At 50.6% G+C, this 15306-nt stretch overlaps 1 protein-coding gene across 1 annotated transcript; it reads right to left on the reverse strand.

Annotated features, from left to right (window-relative positions):
- Nucleotides 1–390: 390 nt before the first annotated feature.
- LOC136455056 (uncharacterized) lies at nt 391–14411 on the reverse strand. Its single transcript, XM_066457919.1, has 12 exons — nt 14187–14411; nt 12970–13095; nt 9509–9665; nt 9320–9401; nt 8131–9213; nt 7904–7973; nt 6962–7024; nt 6624–6686; nt 6418–6492; nt 5713–6309; nt 5411–5542; nt 391–3893 (listed from the first exon to the last, which is right to left on the reverse strand). Exons 2-12 carry the CDS (start codon nt 13069–13071, stop codon nt 585–587), a joined length of 5733 nt encoding a protein of 1910 aa, XP_066314016.1. The 5' UTR covers nt 13072–13095; nt 14187–14411; the 3' UTR covers nt 391–584.
- Nucleotides 14412–15306: the final 895 nt, after the last annotated feature.

Consider the following 15306-nt stretch of genomic DNA (forward strand, 5'->3'; position numbering starts at 1 on the left):
AGAACGGAGGGAATAGTTCAGTTCTGCACTGAAGTTCAGAGAACGTGTTTGCCACAAAATAGTTGTCTCTTGATGATTTGCAAAGCTTGAACTTGATTTAGTTCAGCGATGCATATCCTTTGGAGATGTAGAAAATAACTTGGATCTGATCAGTTTATTTCTGGTGTAAAGCAAGCTAACTTCTCACTCTCACTACATGCATACAGAACCAAAAAAACAAAAGAAATGTTCTACATAAACTTTCTTATGGTGCTAAAAAAAGACAGGACGAGGACAAATGAAAAGATAGTATTGTCACCAGTGCTCAAGGTTACACAGTTTACTCCCAGGAGGCCAGGACAAAAGGCCGTGCTATAGTATTTCATTGGTATTGCAAGAAACAAAGGTCCAGAAAATACTGTGATCTTTCTAATATCATAGACCAAGACACCAATGCCGTACAAATCCCGTCTCAACTCTCAAACAACAATGCCGTATGAATGAAAACTATTTCACTGCATAAAAGTTTTGATTACATTTCAGTATGCCAGCACAAAATCTTGGAGAAAGATACAGTTTTCCTACCACCTGGATTTTGGACACAACTATACTTTTTTAGCAAGAGTCCGCTGTTTTGTGCCATGCTCCACAACTTTCTCTTCAACATGCAGTCCTTTCCTTCGTCTAACAGAATTCATAAGCTTTTTAGCCAAGTTTGGCCCAATGCTTGAACCATCTCCGAATTCTTCAAGCTCATCCTGAGTCTTTGGGACAAAGAAGGGGTCCTCAGGAATAGCTTCCCAGTGGCTAAGAACGAGGAGAGCACTAACTGCACCTGCAGTTAAACTCCTAAGTTGATTCGAAAATCCAATGCTCTCAGCGACTGGCAGGTAAGCATGCACTGTAAATAATGAGGTTCCTTCTTGCATCTCTTCTTTCAGAACCCTTGCTCGCCTCTTACCAAGAACTGCATAAGTTGCACCTAACTGCTCCGTTGGCGTGATCAACTCACAGAAGTACATAGCCTCAACAAGCCTTGGCTTGTTCTGAAGAACAGCTGCTCTGCATGCTTCTTTAACCGCAGTGATTACTTGACCGCTGAAGACATTGTATTGATCAGAGTGGTTGGCAGCATCAGAGCCGTCAGCAAATATGTAAGGCTCAACAATAAACGCAAGACCCCACATAGGTTCATCACATAAAGGCCCAGCATTAGTGGCAATCTGGAATCCTGAGACAATGCTGTTCCTTAGTGCCGTAGACTCTATATGCAATGATTCAGGAGCATCTGTTGCATATCCATGACCATTGTCAAGATCGTTATCTTTGGCTTCACATTCCCTCACAAACCCCAATTTCTCAGAGACATGAGCTCTGCCACTCACAGGTATACCTTGCCTTCCATCTTGGACAGTCATTGTACCACCACTTAATTTTGAATCAGGCAAAAGGACATTCGGACCAACCTGCCAAGGACCTAGTGACCAGATTCTTTCAAGGTGTCCAAGCCATGTCTTTCTATACCTGTCAAGTTTTTCTTTATCAACTTGCTTAGAGATTGTGTCTAATTCACTGTCTATGGCATCAATCATCCGCTGTCTGAGAGTTGCAGCAGAATCACCATCTTCCTGAGAAAGGCGAGGATCCAAAACACCATCCCTTTTTGCTGTTTTCCCGTCAATTATTTGACCAAGCAACTGTTCGCTTTCCTCAAGGACCTTAGTCAGAGCATTGGGAAGCCTCAAGACCTGAACTCGCACAGTACACCTCCCATTTGGAGTAGTCCTCTCAACAAACTCCTGTGGATTCTTCAAGCTCTCCACTAAACTGGCACCTTCCCCTTCGATTGTCTCTTTGAAGGAAACTAGGGGGTCTGAGACCACCAATTTGACCTTTGAAAATCTCTCCTCCAAATCCTTTATGCACCGCTCCAAATGTATCTCACCAGCAGCAGCAAGGACATGCTCACCCCTCTGCGAAACAGTATACTCGACAAATGGGTCTGCCCGGTTAAGAAGCCTAAGCCCTTTAACAAGAGCTCCTAGATCAGCTGGATTTGAGGGCTCAATCGCAACTTTAAGCATCGGAGATGCCTGGAACATCATACTCGAGAAGGGCCAGCAATTCTTGGTCGAAGACAATGTGGCACTCTTCAATATATGCTGCCCAAGGCCCTGGATTGCAACCACATTCCCCGCAGCCACACTGGCAACTGGCTTCAGGCCTTGTCCTAGCATCTCATACAAGTATTGAAGCTCCACCTCCTGCACATGCTTCTGAACTGTATCCCCTTTCACTGGATCATACAATGGTGACAGCACAAATACCTTCTGCCCTGCATGAAGGACGCCACTGAAGACCCTTGCAAATGCCATAAAGCACTCCCCTGACTCACTACTACTATGGTGGTTCAACAGTTCACCATCCACTCCCTTCAATGGCAACATCTTAGATGGCACAGCAAACATCTTTGACACATAAACTACCACTGGCGCATCAGCACTCACATCACAGGCCTCGACACACCTCCGCACCCTCTCTGCCTCCTCAACAACCTCAGAGCAACCAGCAGCATCTTCTGGAGTAACCTCCCTCTTTGGCATAAGCCTTGCAACCCTGACCCCTTGAGCAGCAACAGGATCAGGTGTGCACTCCACCACCATATCCATCACAGCATCTGCCAGCGGCAGCCACCGGCTCATGACAGACTGCAGCACAGCCTTTGTATCTCTGTTCTTCAGCTCCCGTTCCGGAATTTTCAAGTCGAAGTTCTCAATCAATTTCTTCACCACCTGACCCTCACCACCGTCCTTCAGCACCAGCCCGTACATCTTCCACAGGGCACTCAACACAAACTCCACGAACATTGGCTGTGGGTCTGCGCTCTTGATAGCTTTCTTCCCCACAACCTTCCCCGTCTTCTTATCGAGATATCTGGGGCCCCACAATCCTTTCAGGAAGGCCGAGGGGTTGACTCTGGTCTTTCTGGCGTAGAGGTTGGCGAACTGTTGGGGGCGAAAGCCCCAGCCGTCAAGTGCACAGGCGAAGACGACATTGCCCTTGAGGGGCTGGAAGGCGTCCTCGTTGTCATCGTCGTCTTCAAAGTCCTCCGGTAGGTCCTCAGCTAAGGACGAAGAGCTTGTGGAGGGGCTGTCCTCCAGGGCGGAGAGGAGGGAGAAGTAGGAGTGGGAGCGCAGCGCGGAGTAGATGGAGTTGACGTCGGAGACGATGCGGTGGAGGCGGACGTAGGCCTCGGCGGGGGTGAGGCTGAGCTCGGTGATGAGGCGGTCGATCTTGTTGAGCACGAGGCAGGGCCGGAGGCGCTCGATGAAGGCCTGGCGCAGCGCGGCGTGCGTCTGGATATGCACCCCCTCGACGGCGTCGACGAGGATGAGCGCCGAGTCCGAGAGGCGCGCGGCGGATGAGACCTCGGAGCAGAAGTCGATGTGGCCCGGGGAGTCGATGAGGCTGACGCGGTGGCCGGCCCGGGAGCGGAGCGCGACGGCGGCGGACTTCATGGTGATAGCCCGCCGCTGCTCCTCGTCGAGGTAGTCCATGAAGCGGAGGCGGCCGGCGAGCTTCGGGTGGAGGAGCCCGTCCCCGCAGGACGCCACCAGGTGGTCCGCCAGCGTGGTCTTGCCGTGGTCCACGTGCGCGAGGATGCACGTGTTGCGGACGCGGCGCGGGTCACCCGCCGCGGTCGCCGCCGGCTCGTCGGCCCCCTCCGTCGCCGCCATTGCCGTGGTAGCTAGGGTTTGGGCTTGGGGAGCTTTGGGTGGGGATTGGGGAAGGAAGACGGAGGAGGTTCTGGACTCCGGGGCGGTCTGAAGCAGGCAGAAAAGGCTTTGCTTGGGCCTTTGAGCGTTCCAGGATGATTGTGTTGTTGGGCCGGTTGGGACACCAGACAACGCTAGCTATCTTCCTATTTCGATTTTGCTACGTACCGGTCAAGAAAGCTACTCGAACCGTTGGATCTGAGGCTGAGTTCAACTCCTGCCGTCCGATCGTCCGGTTGTCGGACAAAACGAAAACAGCGGCGCTCCATTGGCAAGTCCCGTAGCAGAAACTTGGTCACCACGTGTCCTCCTTGAAAAGGAAAATCGTAAGCAAAAAACTTGGCAGCTACGAAACTTGTTCGTAAGTTAACCAGCAAGGAAGACTTTCTAGTTGCTCTGCCCAATTTCGGTTCGTTTTCTGTACTATATAAGTTGATTGTATGCTTGTAGTGATTTCTTTTGCTAACAATTGCAAATTTGCAATCTAGTGTTTTTTCCGTACCGTAGGACTACATTTCAAATTGCTGTTTCCTTTTGACTTTTCATGTAACTATGTAAGCGTAGTGTACTATGCCTACGTGAGGTAAAATGCGCCTCCTTTACAAGGGTTTCGACGAGTAAAAGAAAACTTACACAAACTACTGCCCGTTCTGAAAGTCACTCTCGCTCTTTTATCACTTTGCAACTAAGGGACCGATTGATACAAGCGCTAATCACTAGCTAGTTAAAAATTAGTTCAACTTAACGCTATCTAAATAAGAGAGCTAATAGATGGTCTAATTTTTAGACCTAATTGTTAGCCAACTAGCTAGCCGACGACTTTGACTGATTTAAGCTAATTTTTAGCCCAATTAGTAACTAACCCTAGCTCATTGGATTTTATAAATTGAAACTAATATCTAGAAAGTGTTTCTTGTTTCACTATTAAGATTATTGTCCAATTCCTTGGAACCAAACAGGACCTAAGAGGAAAAAAACATCAGATTCTAGGCAAACACTAGACTTTGATTTGTTTAAAAAAGATTGCAATTCCATCACCATCAATATGTGAACAATAATATCACAAGGTAGCAGGATGTATGCAGGCATGACCTGTGGATATGATTGTGCTTATCATCAACATCAAGAATGCAAAGATTGTAAGATGAAATTAAATATATCACCAATATATATTTGCCCGAAAAAATTGGTCACACTTAATATGTGGTGCAGCGAGGCATACAAGAGTGACCGGATATATTCTATAACTCTATGCCCTATGGAGCCAGCAAAACTGACACATCTCAACTCCAAATGTGTCATGCACCATGGACAGAGCAGACGATCATACCCAACTGACTTACTGAAGAGATCAATCCAATGCAACGACTTTAAATTCTACCAGCGACTCATGTCAGGCTTGCAACAGTACAAGCTTGGACGAAAATAAACTAGAAACTGACGAACGAACCTGAGATGGCTACGAATTATGCACCAAGACTGCACAAGTGAGTTCCTATTCCTTTTTTGTTGTCTCTGTATTTACGCTACGTGTTGCCCCTTCGTTATCTTAAGAAAGAAAGAAAATTGGAGCATCCTGAGGCCAACCATCCAAAGCTTGGCTTGCAGATGGGGAAGAGGTGATGATCCTGAAGTGGAGAGGTAGTAGTAGCTCAGCAGTAGGACGGAGTAGCCAGGGCCAGCTCGGTGCCCACCACGCTGATCCCGCCGGTGTCTGCATCGAACAGGACCCTCTTCCCCTCCAACAGGCTGGGACCGCAGGCCCCGGACGATGATGGCGAGGTGTCCTGCACAGTCCACGATCAATTGGGACATGGATCAGCTTGCATGTTTCTTGATTGGTTAACTACTAGTACTAATGCTTGCTGAGATCAATGGAACAGCAGGCCGGTATGAACTAATTGTCAGATCATGTCAGACTACAGAACCAGAGGATAAAATTATAAAAAAGACTTACCACATGACGTCGAGTCAGGCCGGAGAAATGCATCAGCTTTTGAGGACTAAACCCAGAAGCAGCAGCAGTAACAGTGCCAAACAGCTTTTGCGGCTGCAGCGGCGACCTCGGGCTGGGCATGGACAGCTGCAGCTTGGCAGCTGCGGCAGCGGCGTTGGTGGATGACGCCGAAGGCGGAGTAGAGAAGAGGGCGCCAAACATCACTTGTTCGTCCAGGCCGGACGCCGCCGCCACCAACTCAACTGGGGCTCGCGACGACCGCGGGAGCCCCGGCCCAGCGCTACTCGGGCAACTGGTGCTGCGAGGAATGATCCCCGGGCCTGGCGTAGCGGCGGCCGGGCAGCTGCTGCTGGCGCCCCCGCTGATGGTCATGCCGGGCACCATGCTCGGCCACAGGAACGTGCCCTGTGGCTTGCAGACGCGGAAGCTGCTCTTTCTTACCGGCTTGTCTTGGCCGCCTTGGATGACGGTGCCGTCTGTCCGGGGGATCATCTGGTCACTGGAACCAACGTACAGTTCTGTGCGGGGAACAGCTTCAGTAGGAGCCAGTTCTAGCTGACGTTCTGTTTCCGTCTTCAGAGCCAGTACCAGCTGATCCTGCACCACCCAATTTTGTATACTTCAACTCATGGATGATGGCAAATGTACATTTGCATAGGCTGAGCAAAATCAACAAAAACAGTGAATTGCCATGCAAAGAGCTACCTTGAAAGAAAGGAAGGAGTTCGAGAGATAGGTAATTTGCTCCTCTAACTTATCATTCTTGTCAGCTATATGCTCCTGAAATTAGACAGTGGTTCACTAACTGTATTCGGAATTACACGGAGCTAGCATACAAAATATGCAAAGGGATAGATGTTACAGATGAAAAAAGATATTTGTCAATGTCATAGCTAGCTGCATGAATGTACCTTGAAGGATAACACCTCCTTCTTCAGCTCACCATTCATCTGAACCACATTCTCACACATGTCCTGAAAATAAAAGGCAAGATCGTTTCTGTGAATGCAGCAAGCGAACTTAGCAAAGACATAGCTTTTTTCTTTTGCGAGGATATCAAAGTCATAGCATCCCTGTAAATTGAATAACTGAAGAAAAATTAATAATAGGCATGGTTTCTCAGTTCTCTTTTTGTTTGAAATTACTGAAGACAAATTAGTAACAAGCATGATTTCTCGGTTCCCATTTTGTTTGAAACTAACTCCCACATTTTTCCTAATAGACAATGTTGCTGCATGCATGCGCTTACCTTCAAACTAATCACCTGCTTCTCAAGCTTTTCATTAGCTCTCACAGCACGCTGGTACTTCTCCTGACAAACAAATCGACAAGCTTCCATTAGTGCATCCAAAATGGGCATGCCAAAAAGTCTCTATCAGCTAGTATAGTCAATGTGAGAAGTAAAACAGAGAAACTGTAGTTAATGCTAGTCAGATCATGTACATCAGCACATCCTGGATTCAGAATTTCAGAGACTGGACAAGGAGTAGCTATGGTCTTACAGATAGCAAGCATTATGAAACATCAGAGAAACTGAACCGGGAGTCCAGGACTAGCATTCTAGCACTTCAAGAAACCTCCCATCAATAGACGAAATGATGTACATTACTTGCACAACCCAACATACAGAAACTTGGAAAATGCTCTAATGCCTATGATTTCCAAAAAAAAAGAAGGTGCAAATAAATATCCAAATAAACAGAAATATGCACATCAGTGCCACTGCCATATCTTGCTCAGTTTAATCAGAAGCATCAGCCTTAAAAAGTAAAGGGCCTGTTTGGTTTCCCGCACGCGCCAGCCTGCACCGCACCGGCCGAGCCAAGCCCTCACTGGCCAGACTGCCGTGATGCAAACGCCCACCGTTTGGTTGCCTGGGCGCATGCAGCATGGCCGAGCAGAGAAGTTGATTGTTTGCCCGTGCGCACGAGCTAGCCTTGCACCGCTGCTCTCTGCTCTCATGCAGCTCGCGCGCTCGCGCCGGCCTGGCTCGGCAGAAACGCTCACTCCCCACGTTTCTCTGGAGCCTGGCTACGAGGGGAATCTTGCATGAAGGCAGCCTAGTCCAACAGCTACGCCAACCAAACAGACCGCTGTTCTCGCATGTGGAGAGCCTGGCTGAAGGCAGATACAGGTAACCAAACGCCCCCAAAGGGAACAAACTGGGTAAAGGAGCTGATCTTTTGCATACCTTCAGTGAATTGTAGGCTCTTTCTGCATCGAAGTCCCCATCGTCCTTGCACATTAACTGCTCCATTTGCCTTCACACACCACCACAAAGAATAACTTAACATAGAACTCAGAAGAAATCCCTCTCTATGTAAGAACTTAACAGGGTTGTAGCACTGGTGGCTTGATTTGCAACAAAACTACAAACTACAGAGTGCAGACAGACAAAAGGACTAGAAAAAGAGATACCTTTTTACACCATTGACCTCCTCGGTGAGCTCCTCAACCTGCCTCTTGACTAGAAGGTCGCCGGCGACGAGGGACACGTCATCACCTGGCTTCCATCCCGGCGGTGGCACCCAGTATGGATCAGACACACCGGCCTGTCGCCGTACCTCAGCAAGCTCGGCCGGCTCAAGCCAGTACTCCATGGCACCATCCGCATTGTGCCGGCGACGGAACCGGTGAACGCTGCCTTCCGGCACCCGGCCAGCCATGTGCTTGAGCAGGTGGTCAAGGAGGCCGGTGTCGCCGATGTGCTTGCGGGCTTCCTCCCGCAGCACCTGCCGCATCACCGGTGCGCCGAAGCGGGCATCGCGGGAGCGCATGATGTCGAGCAGGCTCTTCTCTGCTGCGGCGTAACGCTCGGCTGACCACCGGTCCTTGCCGTGCCGAGGGTCACCGTCCTTGGATTCCACGGTCCGCTTCTTCGCCTTCTTCGAACTCTTCTTGCTCTTCTTGCTGCCGCCCTGAACCTTGTTATTCTTCTTGCCCTCGTTTCCGTTCTTGTCCTTGCTGCTCCCTTCTGCCTCCCGCTTCCTCTTACAGTTTCTTTCACTCCTTTTAACTTCCTGCGTCGCTGGAGGCTGCTGCACCTCCCTGACGCTGGACTCTGTGTCGTAGCCATCAACACTAGCCTCCTTGGGAGCTTCATCACGATGCCGTCCAATGTACCTGACGCGGCGCCTCATACCCCACCCAGCGCCATCGCACTTCAACGTGGTGAGTAGGCAGGAGTCGGCTGCCGGCCCCAGCATAGCCGCCGGTGGAGCGGGCGGCGGCGGCAGGCGCGATGTCCGTGACGGCACCTGCTGAGATGCGGCGAAGTCGTAGAGCCGGGGCTTGATGAGCCAGAAGCTGTCCTGCTGCACCTCGCCCTCGAGCTCCTCCTCGGCCACCTGGCGGCGCAAGATGCGCGCGGCGTGGTTGCTGCTCATGACGAAGTGCTCATCTAGCTCCGGCCCGGTGCCAGGTGCCGGGTAGGAGGAGAAGAAACTGCGCAGCGCCTGAAGGGACGGGAATTTCACGGTGATGTCCAGCTTCGTGCACTCGCTCACCTAGGCACAGGCATCAGGTGAAACAAAACTTTGATCAAACATATGCTAAACAAACAGATTAAGAAATTGAGAGCAGCAATTGAATCCCAGAAAGAAAAAACCTCACCTTTACCACCCGTATGGATTTCAGATGGATTGGGGATTTGGGGGGCAAATTGTGGTGGTAGATCTCGTAGAAGGCTCCTGATGGAAATCAGACCAATTCACACAAGTGTCAGGTGGGTGTGGGCGTGTGGCATGAAGAATAGTAGTGTTGCTGTGTTGCACCGTATATGCCCGGCCGTGCTCACCAGCGTGGTAGGTGGGGGTGGCGTCGAAGGTCAGGCTCTGTCTGCTCAGGGGCGACCTGGGTTGGATCCTGGAGTCGTGGTTGGCATCATCCTTGCCATTTCTGCTATGACTACTACTGGTCTTCTTCTTGAAGTAGTACTTGCTCACCTGTGGCTTCTTGTGATGTGCAATGGTCACAGAAAGTCAGAAACAACGGGTGAGACCGAGACGTGTATGATTCTTTTAAAAGAAAAATATACTCCTACACGCTGGAATGGTTAAGCTTTTCGGAGAGTGAGCGTGCAGTGCGCGTGCATGGGAGAACCTAGCCTTGTGAAAGACAGACAGCAGTCAACAGCATGTACCGCTACACCAATAGAAATGAAAAGAGACATTTACATGCAAAGGGAACATATTTTTTCTGCTCCTATAGGACAACCTGGCAAATGGAGTCCACTTTTTAACATGCAAGACTGCTGGTCCAGTTCTCTGATTCAAATACATGGTTTGTGTATATCTCCATATATGAAAAGCTTTACATATCTATACACATGCACCATAATAGAACTTTAGGTATATAGCCAATTGACAAAGTCAACTCGAAATGTTTAATGATAATGGCAACGAACTACACTACTACAGTATACACAGTGACAAATTGTACAGCTATCTGGGACTTTATTCGAAAAAAGGCTATATAATTATGCTAATTGCATGAGTTGATTCAAAACAAACCAACAACACCTCTTCGTGAAAAAAAGAACAATAACACTAATCCAGCTAGTGGCACATGTACATGTAGAATGTCTAGTGATCAATCATTCAATTGCACAAAAGAAACCCAAGTAAACAAAACAAGGGGAAAAAAGTGCATTATCCACTGCCTGTAAAAAGTACCACATAAAACTCAACAAGCCCAGAGTGTTTATTTGGCAAGTATATATGTATTACTCCTATTCATTTAGTGGCCATGTTTTCCTCATGAGCTACATTTGGAACACCACCGATGCACGGCTATATAATTAAGTGAACAAACTAAACAAAACTAACTACCCAGATCCAGATTGCAGAGTCCAGATAAGGCACATTGTAAGTAAAGTACATCATTCCAAATCAAGCCCCCGCCAGCAAATTCAAAATGCTGCAGTTAATGAACTCAGCAGTTTTTTTTAGAAAGGACGGCAAAAGTTTTGCCACGATTTTTATTAGACGAAGAAAGAAGAAAAGACAAGTGCTCACCCAGTATTTTTGAATAGAAACTGGGCCCAAAAACAAACAACTGGAAAGGGTATTCCACTCATCCTACACAACTTTGGTATAACATCCGAACAACAATCAAAAACTCATGTCACTATTTGCTCCAACTTGGTCAAAATCGACCCAACTAACAACTCAACTAACAACAAACAAGGACTGAAGCAAAACACGAGGTCCTGCCGGACGACGCCAAACAGCACAGTGAGGCACCACCATGGCCAGACGGCAAGGAGCAACCGCGGAACTGGAAAGCCTAGGAGGAAACGACGCTAAAAGCGCCAACAAAGTAGCCCGCCAAAGGAAGGTTTTCACCTTCAACATCCAGTACGGTAGGAGGAGAGGTAGGAAACGAAGCCTCTAAGATAACGGCGTCTACAGACGTCGTCGTCCAAGCTTTCACCTCGACCTCAAGCAACCTCCACACCGTCGCCGCCGGAGTCCCGACCCTACCAGGGAGGCAGGGTGCGGCGATGATTCAGCAGCAGCCCCACCCGGCCGCCGCCCGTAGGGACGCCGGCCAGGAGAAACACCGGGAACCCAGTCGGAGAGTCCGCCCCCGCTAGAACCGTCAAAGCCGGCCAGCAACAAGCAGATCTAGGGTCCGTTTGGTTTGGCTTTTGGCCCTAAAAGCCAAAAGCCCAACCAAATGGGCTGCTTTTCCAGACGGCTTTTTCAGAAGCAGCTGCTTTTTCGTAGTACAGTTTTGAAAGCTGGTTTGACCCTGTTTTTGGCTTTTGGCTTTCTGCTTTTTAAAATTGGTGGAATAAAATGCTCTTCCATAGTTGTTTCAAGAGAGATAAAGATAGAAGGTATATTTTATACTTGTTTAACCAAACAGCTTTCAGCTTTTCTACAGCTCACAATCCACAGCAGCTTTTCCACAGCTCACAGCTCACAACAGCTTTTTCCCACAGCCACAGCTCAACCAAACACACCTCTAGCCAGCTCTGCCACGGAAACCAGCCCGAGAAAGGGGAAAGACAGATGGCGGGGAGAAGAAGTCTGGGATCAGAAGAAGCCCAGTCCACCAACGTCCCAACCCCTACCGAGCTGGCCCAGCATCCATCGCCACACAAGGCCTCCAGCAGCCTCCGCACCAAACCCCTACCGAGCTGGCCCAGCATCCATCGCCACACAAGGCCTCCAGCAGCCTCCGCACCAAACAGCCTCCGCACCAAACTGCCCCCAGAGGAGCGCAGGAGCATGCCACGAACGCAACCGCTGCAGCCCGAGCTAGCCTACCGCGCCACGCCTGGACCAGGCCAAGTCGGAGCCCGGCCACCGCGCCCGCACCAGAGGCCGGCCGCACCAGATCCGGCCCCACCGCGCGGAGATCTGGCCACCGGTGCCCAGATCCGGCCACCAGGCTCGCCGGAGACACTGTAGCAGACCGCCGACACCGCAGCCACCGAGACGAGGGGGAGCCCGCAGATCCGGCCGCCGGCAACAAGGATCTCGTAGCCCCGCACGGATCCGGCCGCCGCACAGGCAGCGACGACGCGCTGCCGTTGGAGCGCAGCAGCAAGACCGTACGGAACTCGAACTCGCGTCCACGCCGCTGCGAGCAACCATGGCACAGCACAGACAATAGAGGGCAGGGTGGCCCCGCCGCCGCCATCCTTGCTGCCCGCCGGACACGCGGCCAGCAGCTCCGGCGGCGGCTAGGGCGGAGTCGCTGGCGCGGGGGCCTGGGGACCGAGGAGCGAGGGGACCGCCCGAGCCGCCCTGCCTGGGCGACGCGGTGGCCGTGCGAGTTGTTGATGATAAGCTGACCATAGAAACATGAAACAGAAGGTTTAACTCAGCAGATTTTAACAAGGATCATGTTGGAGAAGACTAGACCATTTTGGCTGCCTACAGCATCCATGCACTTGCTCGTAAATGAACAAGACCAGTCTAACAAAGTACTAACAAGTTGATTAACCCAGCAACTCTTTAGTCCAGATAACTAGCTACCACCGACAATAAACTACTGCGTATATCTTGCAACAGCATCACAAAGCATATATCAACACATCTCAGTATCAACTATACAACCCAATTAAACATCCAGTCGAATTGTCGAATCACCCAAAAAGCAACTACTAAGAAAGCGGCGCACAATATCCCATATACCAGTGTAACTGACCGCAGCAAAAGGTAGATCAGTGGAAAGGCAAACAGATCATCACCCAGATCACAGAAAGCAAAAGGTAATCGAACTGGCAAAAGTCGCAGCGTCTACCTGTAGTAAGACCGGACTGACCCGACACGTACGTACCGGCGAGGTCTGCAGATGAGCCACGAGCGCAGGACTCGCCTGCACCGTCTCTACGTCCATCTGCATCCGGGTCCTCAGAGCTTTTGTCTCCTGCAAAAGGCAAACAAACACATCCATCAAAACAGTTCGTATGTGGTTTATAAGAATGACTTATCAGTCAACGAACAATATTTTTCTCTCCCATCAAACCAATCAACCATGCTTTCAGCCATGGCTTATAATCCAAACAAGGCTAAACAAACGGGGCTTTAGTTGAAAAAAAACTGCAGAGTTAAGGAAGAAGGCCAGAACCAGCTAAATCTCTGGCCGGCCGGAAACCTTCGATGATCGAGATCATAAGAAATTTTCGAAACCCAACCATTTTTTTTAGAATTAAAAAATCCAACCAAATTGATCCGCGTACAAAAAATTAGATGAACTAACACACAATATTGCGCACTGGCATTTTTCCGACCAAACTGATGAGATCTAGAAATAGCAAGTTCGAAAAAAACATTCAAAAACTCTAGTTCCCAAAGCACCAAAAGGCAGGCAAAATCACTGAGTTGCCAAACTCAGAGTCTGAGGTTGAACGCTGCAAGAGGAAAAGAGAGCGCCGCATCATCTCGTCTCGTCTAGCAGCACCGCATGTGGTACTGGCAAAAGTTCGCTTGTACGAAGAACCTGCAACCGCTTTCTGCTGCTAGCGGCGAGCCGCATCCGCACGGATAGATCGAAACAAAAGCAAGCGCGGCCTGGGAAAACAGCGACAAGGCAGCAGAGATCGGAAGGGAAAAACTAGCTGCTTTTGCGATCGAAGCATAGAGCCAGCGAACCTTTTGGCACTGCCGCGGAATCGCGCAGCGCGGTACGAAGTGGTCCGGCTGCGCGGCTTCCTCGTGCCCGGAGCCTCTCTAGCAAAAACCAACACCAGACACCAGTACAGTACACCACGACCACCCAATGCAAGGAGACGATCAAGTAGCAGAAAATCGCCAAACGTGTTTTAGGACGCTTTTCGCATCAAGTTAACTAACAGCCTCGAGAGATCGAAACGAACCAGAATAGAAGGTGGACCAGATCAAAACGAGAAGGAGACCAGATGAACACGGAGACTACACACTGCGTGCTACCAGCAGGCGCAGTTAAAAAGAGATCGGAGAAAACCCACGCATGCATGCCAGCGCAATTAGGCCACTCACCTGTGATATTTACTTGCTGCTGCCTTGCTGCTGCTTATGGTTATGGGGATCGGGGTGGGATCGATCGAATTAAAAAGTAATCAGGCCGAAATGTGGCGAGAAGGCGAGCTAGTTCATGGTGGGGAGCGGAGGCGCGGTATGGATCGGGAGGGGGGCTAGGGTTTTTGTTGTTCCGTGGTCGATCGGGGTCGGGGGGCTGGGCTTCTCCTCCCCCGGCCTCACCTGGCCTCGCCGATCACCGTCCGCCTCGTGCGGGGATTAAATAGTGGCGTGGAGGAGAATCCTTTTCTAGAGAGAGAGTGGTGGGGGCCGGGCCGGGGGTGCAGCGCGTGGCGTGTGTGATGTTGCTGATGCCGTTGTAGAGAGAGAAAAATCTAGGACAATCACAAAACAGCACAGGCAGCAGCACCTGGTCTGCCGGGGGGCGAAGCCGATGACACGTGGGCCCGCTCTGCACGCGGACCCCACGTGTCTGCCGGCACCATAGTCGGGTCGGCGTTGTGTTGTGTGCGGGCGACAATGCCGTGGCCGTGACGGCGTACGTGTAGCGGTGGTGAAGCGCGCGAGACCTCGTGGGCCCGTTCTGTCGGCGAGAGCGCTCGGCGCGCCAAGGAAGCCTGCGAAACATCTGGCGAAGGCGCGGCCTGCCCGGCTGCGCCACCCAGGCACACGCCGCATGGCGGGCTCAGTTGAGATTGGGAGAGAGATCGGTGTGGATCCGCGGCTATGATGATGAGGCGGGGGCGGAGAGAGCAGAGCAGGAACCAGCTTCTTGCATTGCAGTTGCAGGGAGTAGAATTGTGGCAGTACTAATAAATGTGGGTACGCTGGCCACTGCTAGCTAGCTACAGACATGTTGACATGCACGGCCGGGACGCAGGGGGGTGCATGATCTGATCTCTCTCCCAGTCTCCCTCCCTCTCCCTCCTCTCTCTCGTTCATCAGGAGCACGCTCACGCATGCACAACAAGGGTCATGTCTACGGCGGCTCCACACGCTATGATCGAGACCGATCTCCGGACTCCGGAGGTTTCTCTTGGTGCGTGCGTGCGTGCGAGGATTCTACGGTTTGCACGCACGCTTGCGGAGGCAGGGTAGCCGCATCAAGCCTGAATCCTTG

This window comes from Miscanthus floridulus, chromosome 1 (assembly GCF_019320115.1).
Source record: "Miscanthus floridulus cultivar M001 chromosome 1, ASM1932011v1, whole genome shotgun sequence".
NCBI classification, from domain to species: domain Eukaryota; kingdom Viridiplantae; phylum Streptophyta; class Magnoliopsida; order Poales; family Poaceae; genus Miscanthus; species Miscanthus floridulus.

What these genes read in the sequence shown, in the direction of transcription:
- LOC136455056 (XM_066457919.1), bottom strand. Translation starts at nt 13,071, where the DNA reads ATGCAGATGGACGTAGAGACGGTGCAGGCGAGTCCTGCGCTCGTGGCT. An exon ending in TCAGTCCGGTCTTACTACAG is followed by an intron (nt 9,666 to 12,969) that starts GTAGACGCTGCG and finishes GCACATCACAAG; the next exon opens with AAGCCACAGGTGAGCAAGTA. An exon ending in ACTCCTTCCTTTCTTTCAAG is followed by an intron (nt 6,310 to 6,417) that starts GTAGCTCTTTGC and finishes TGGGTGGTGCAG; the next exon opens with GATCAGCTGGTACTGGCTCT.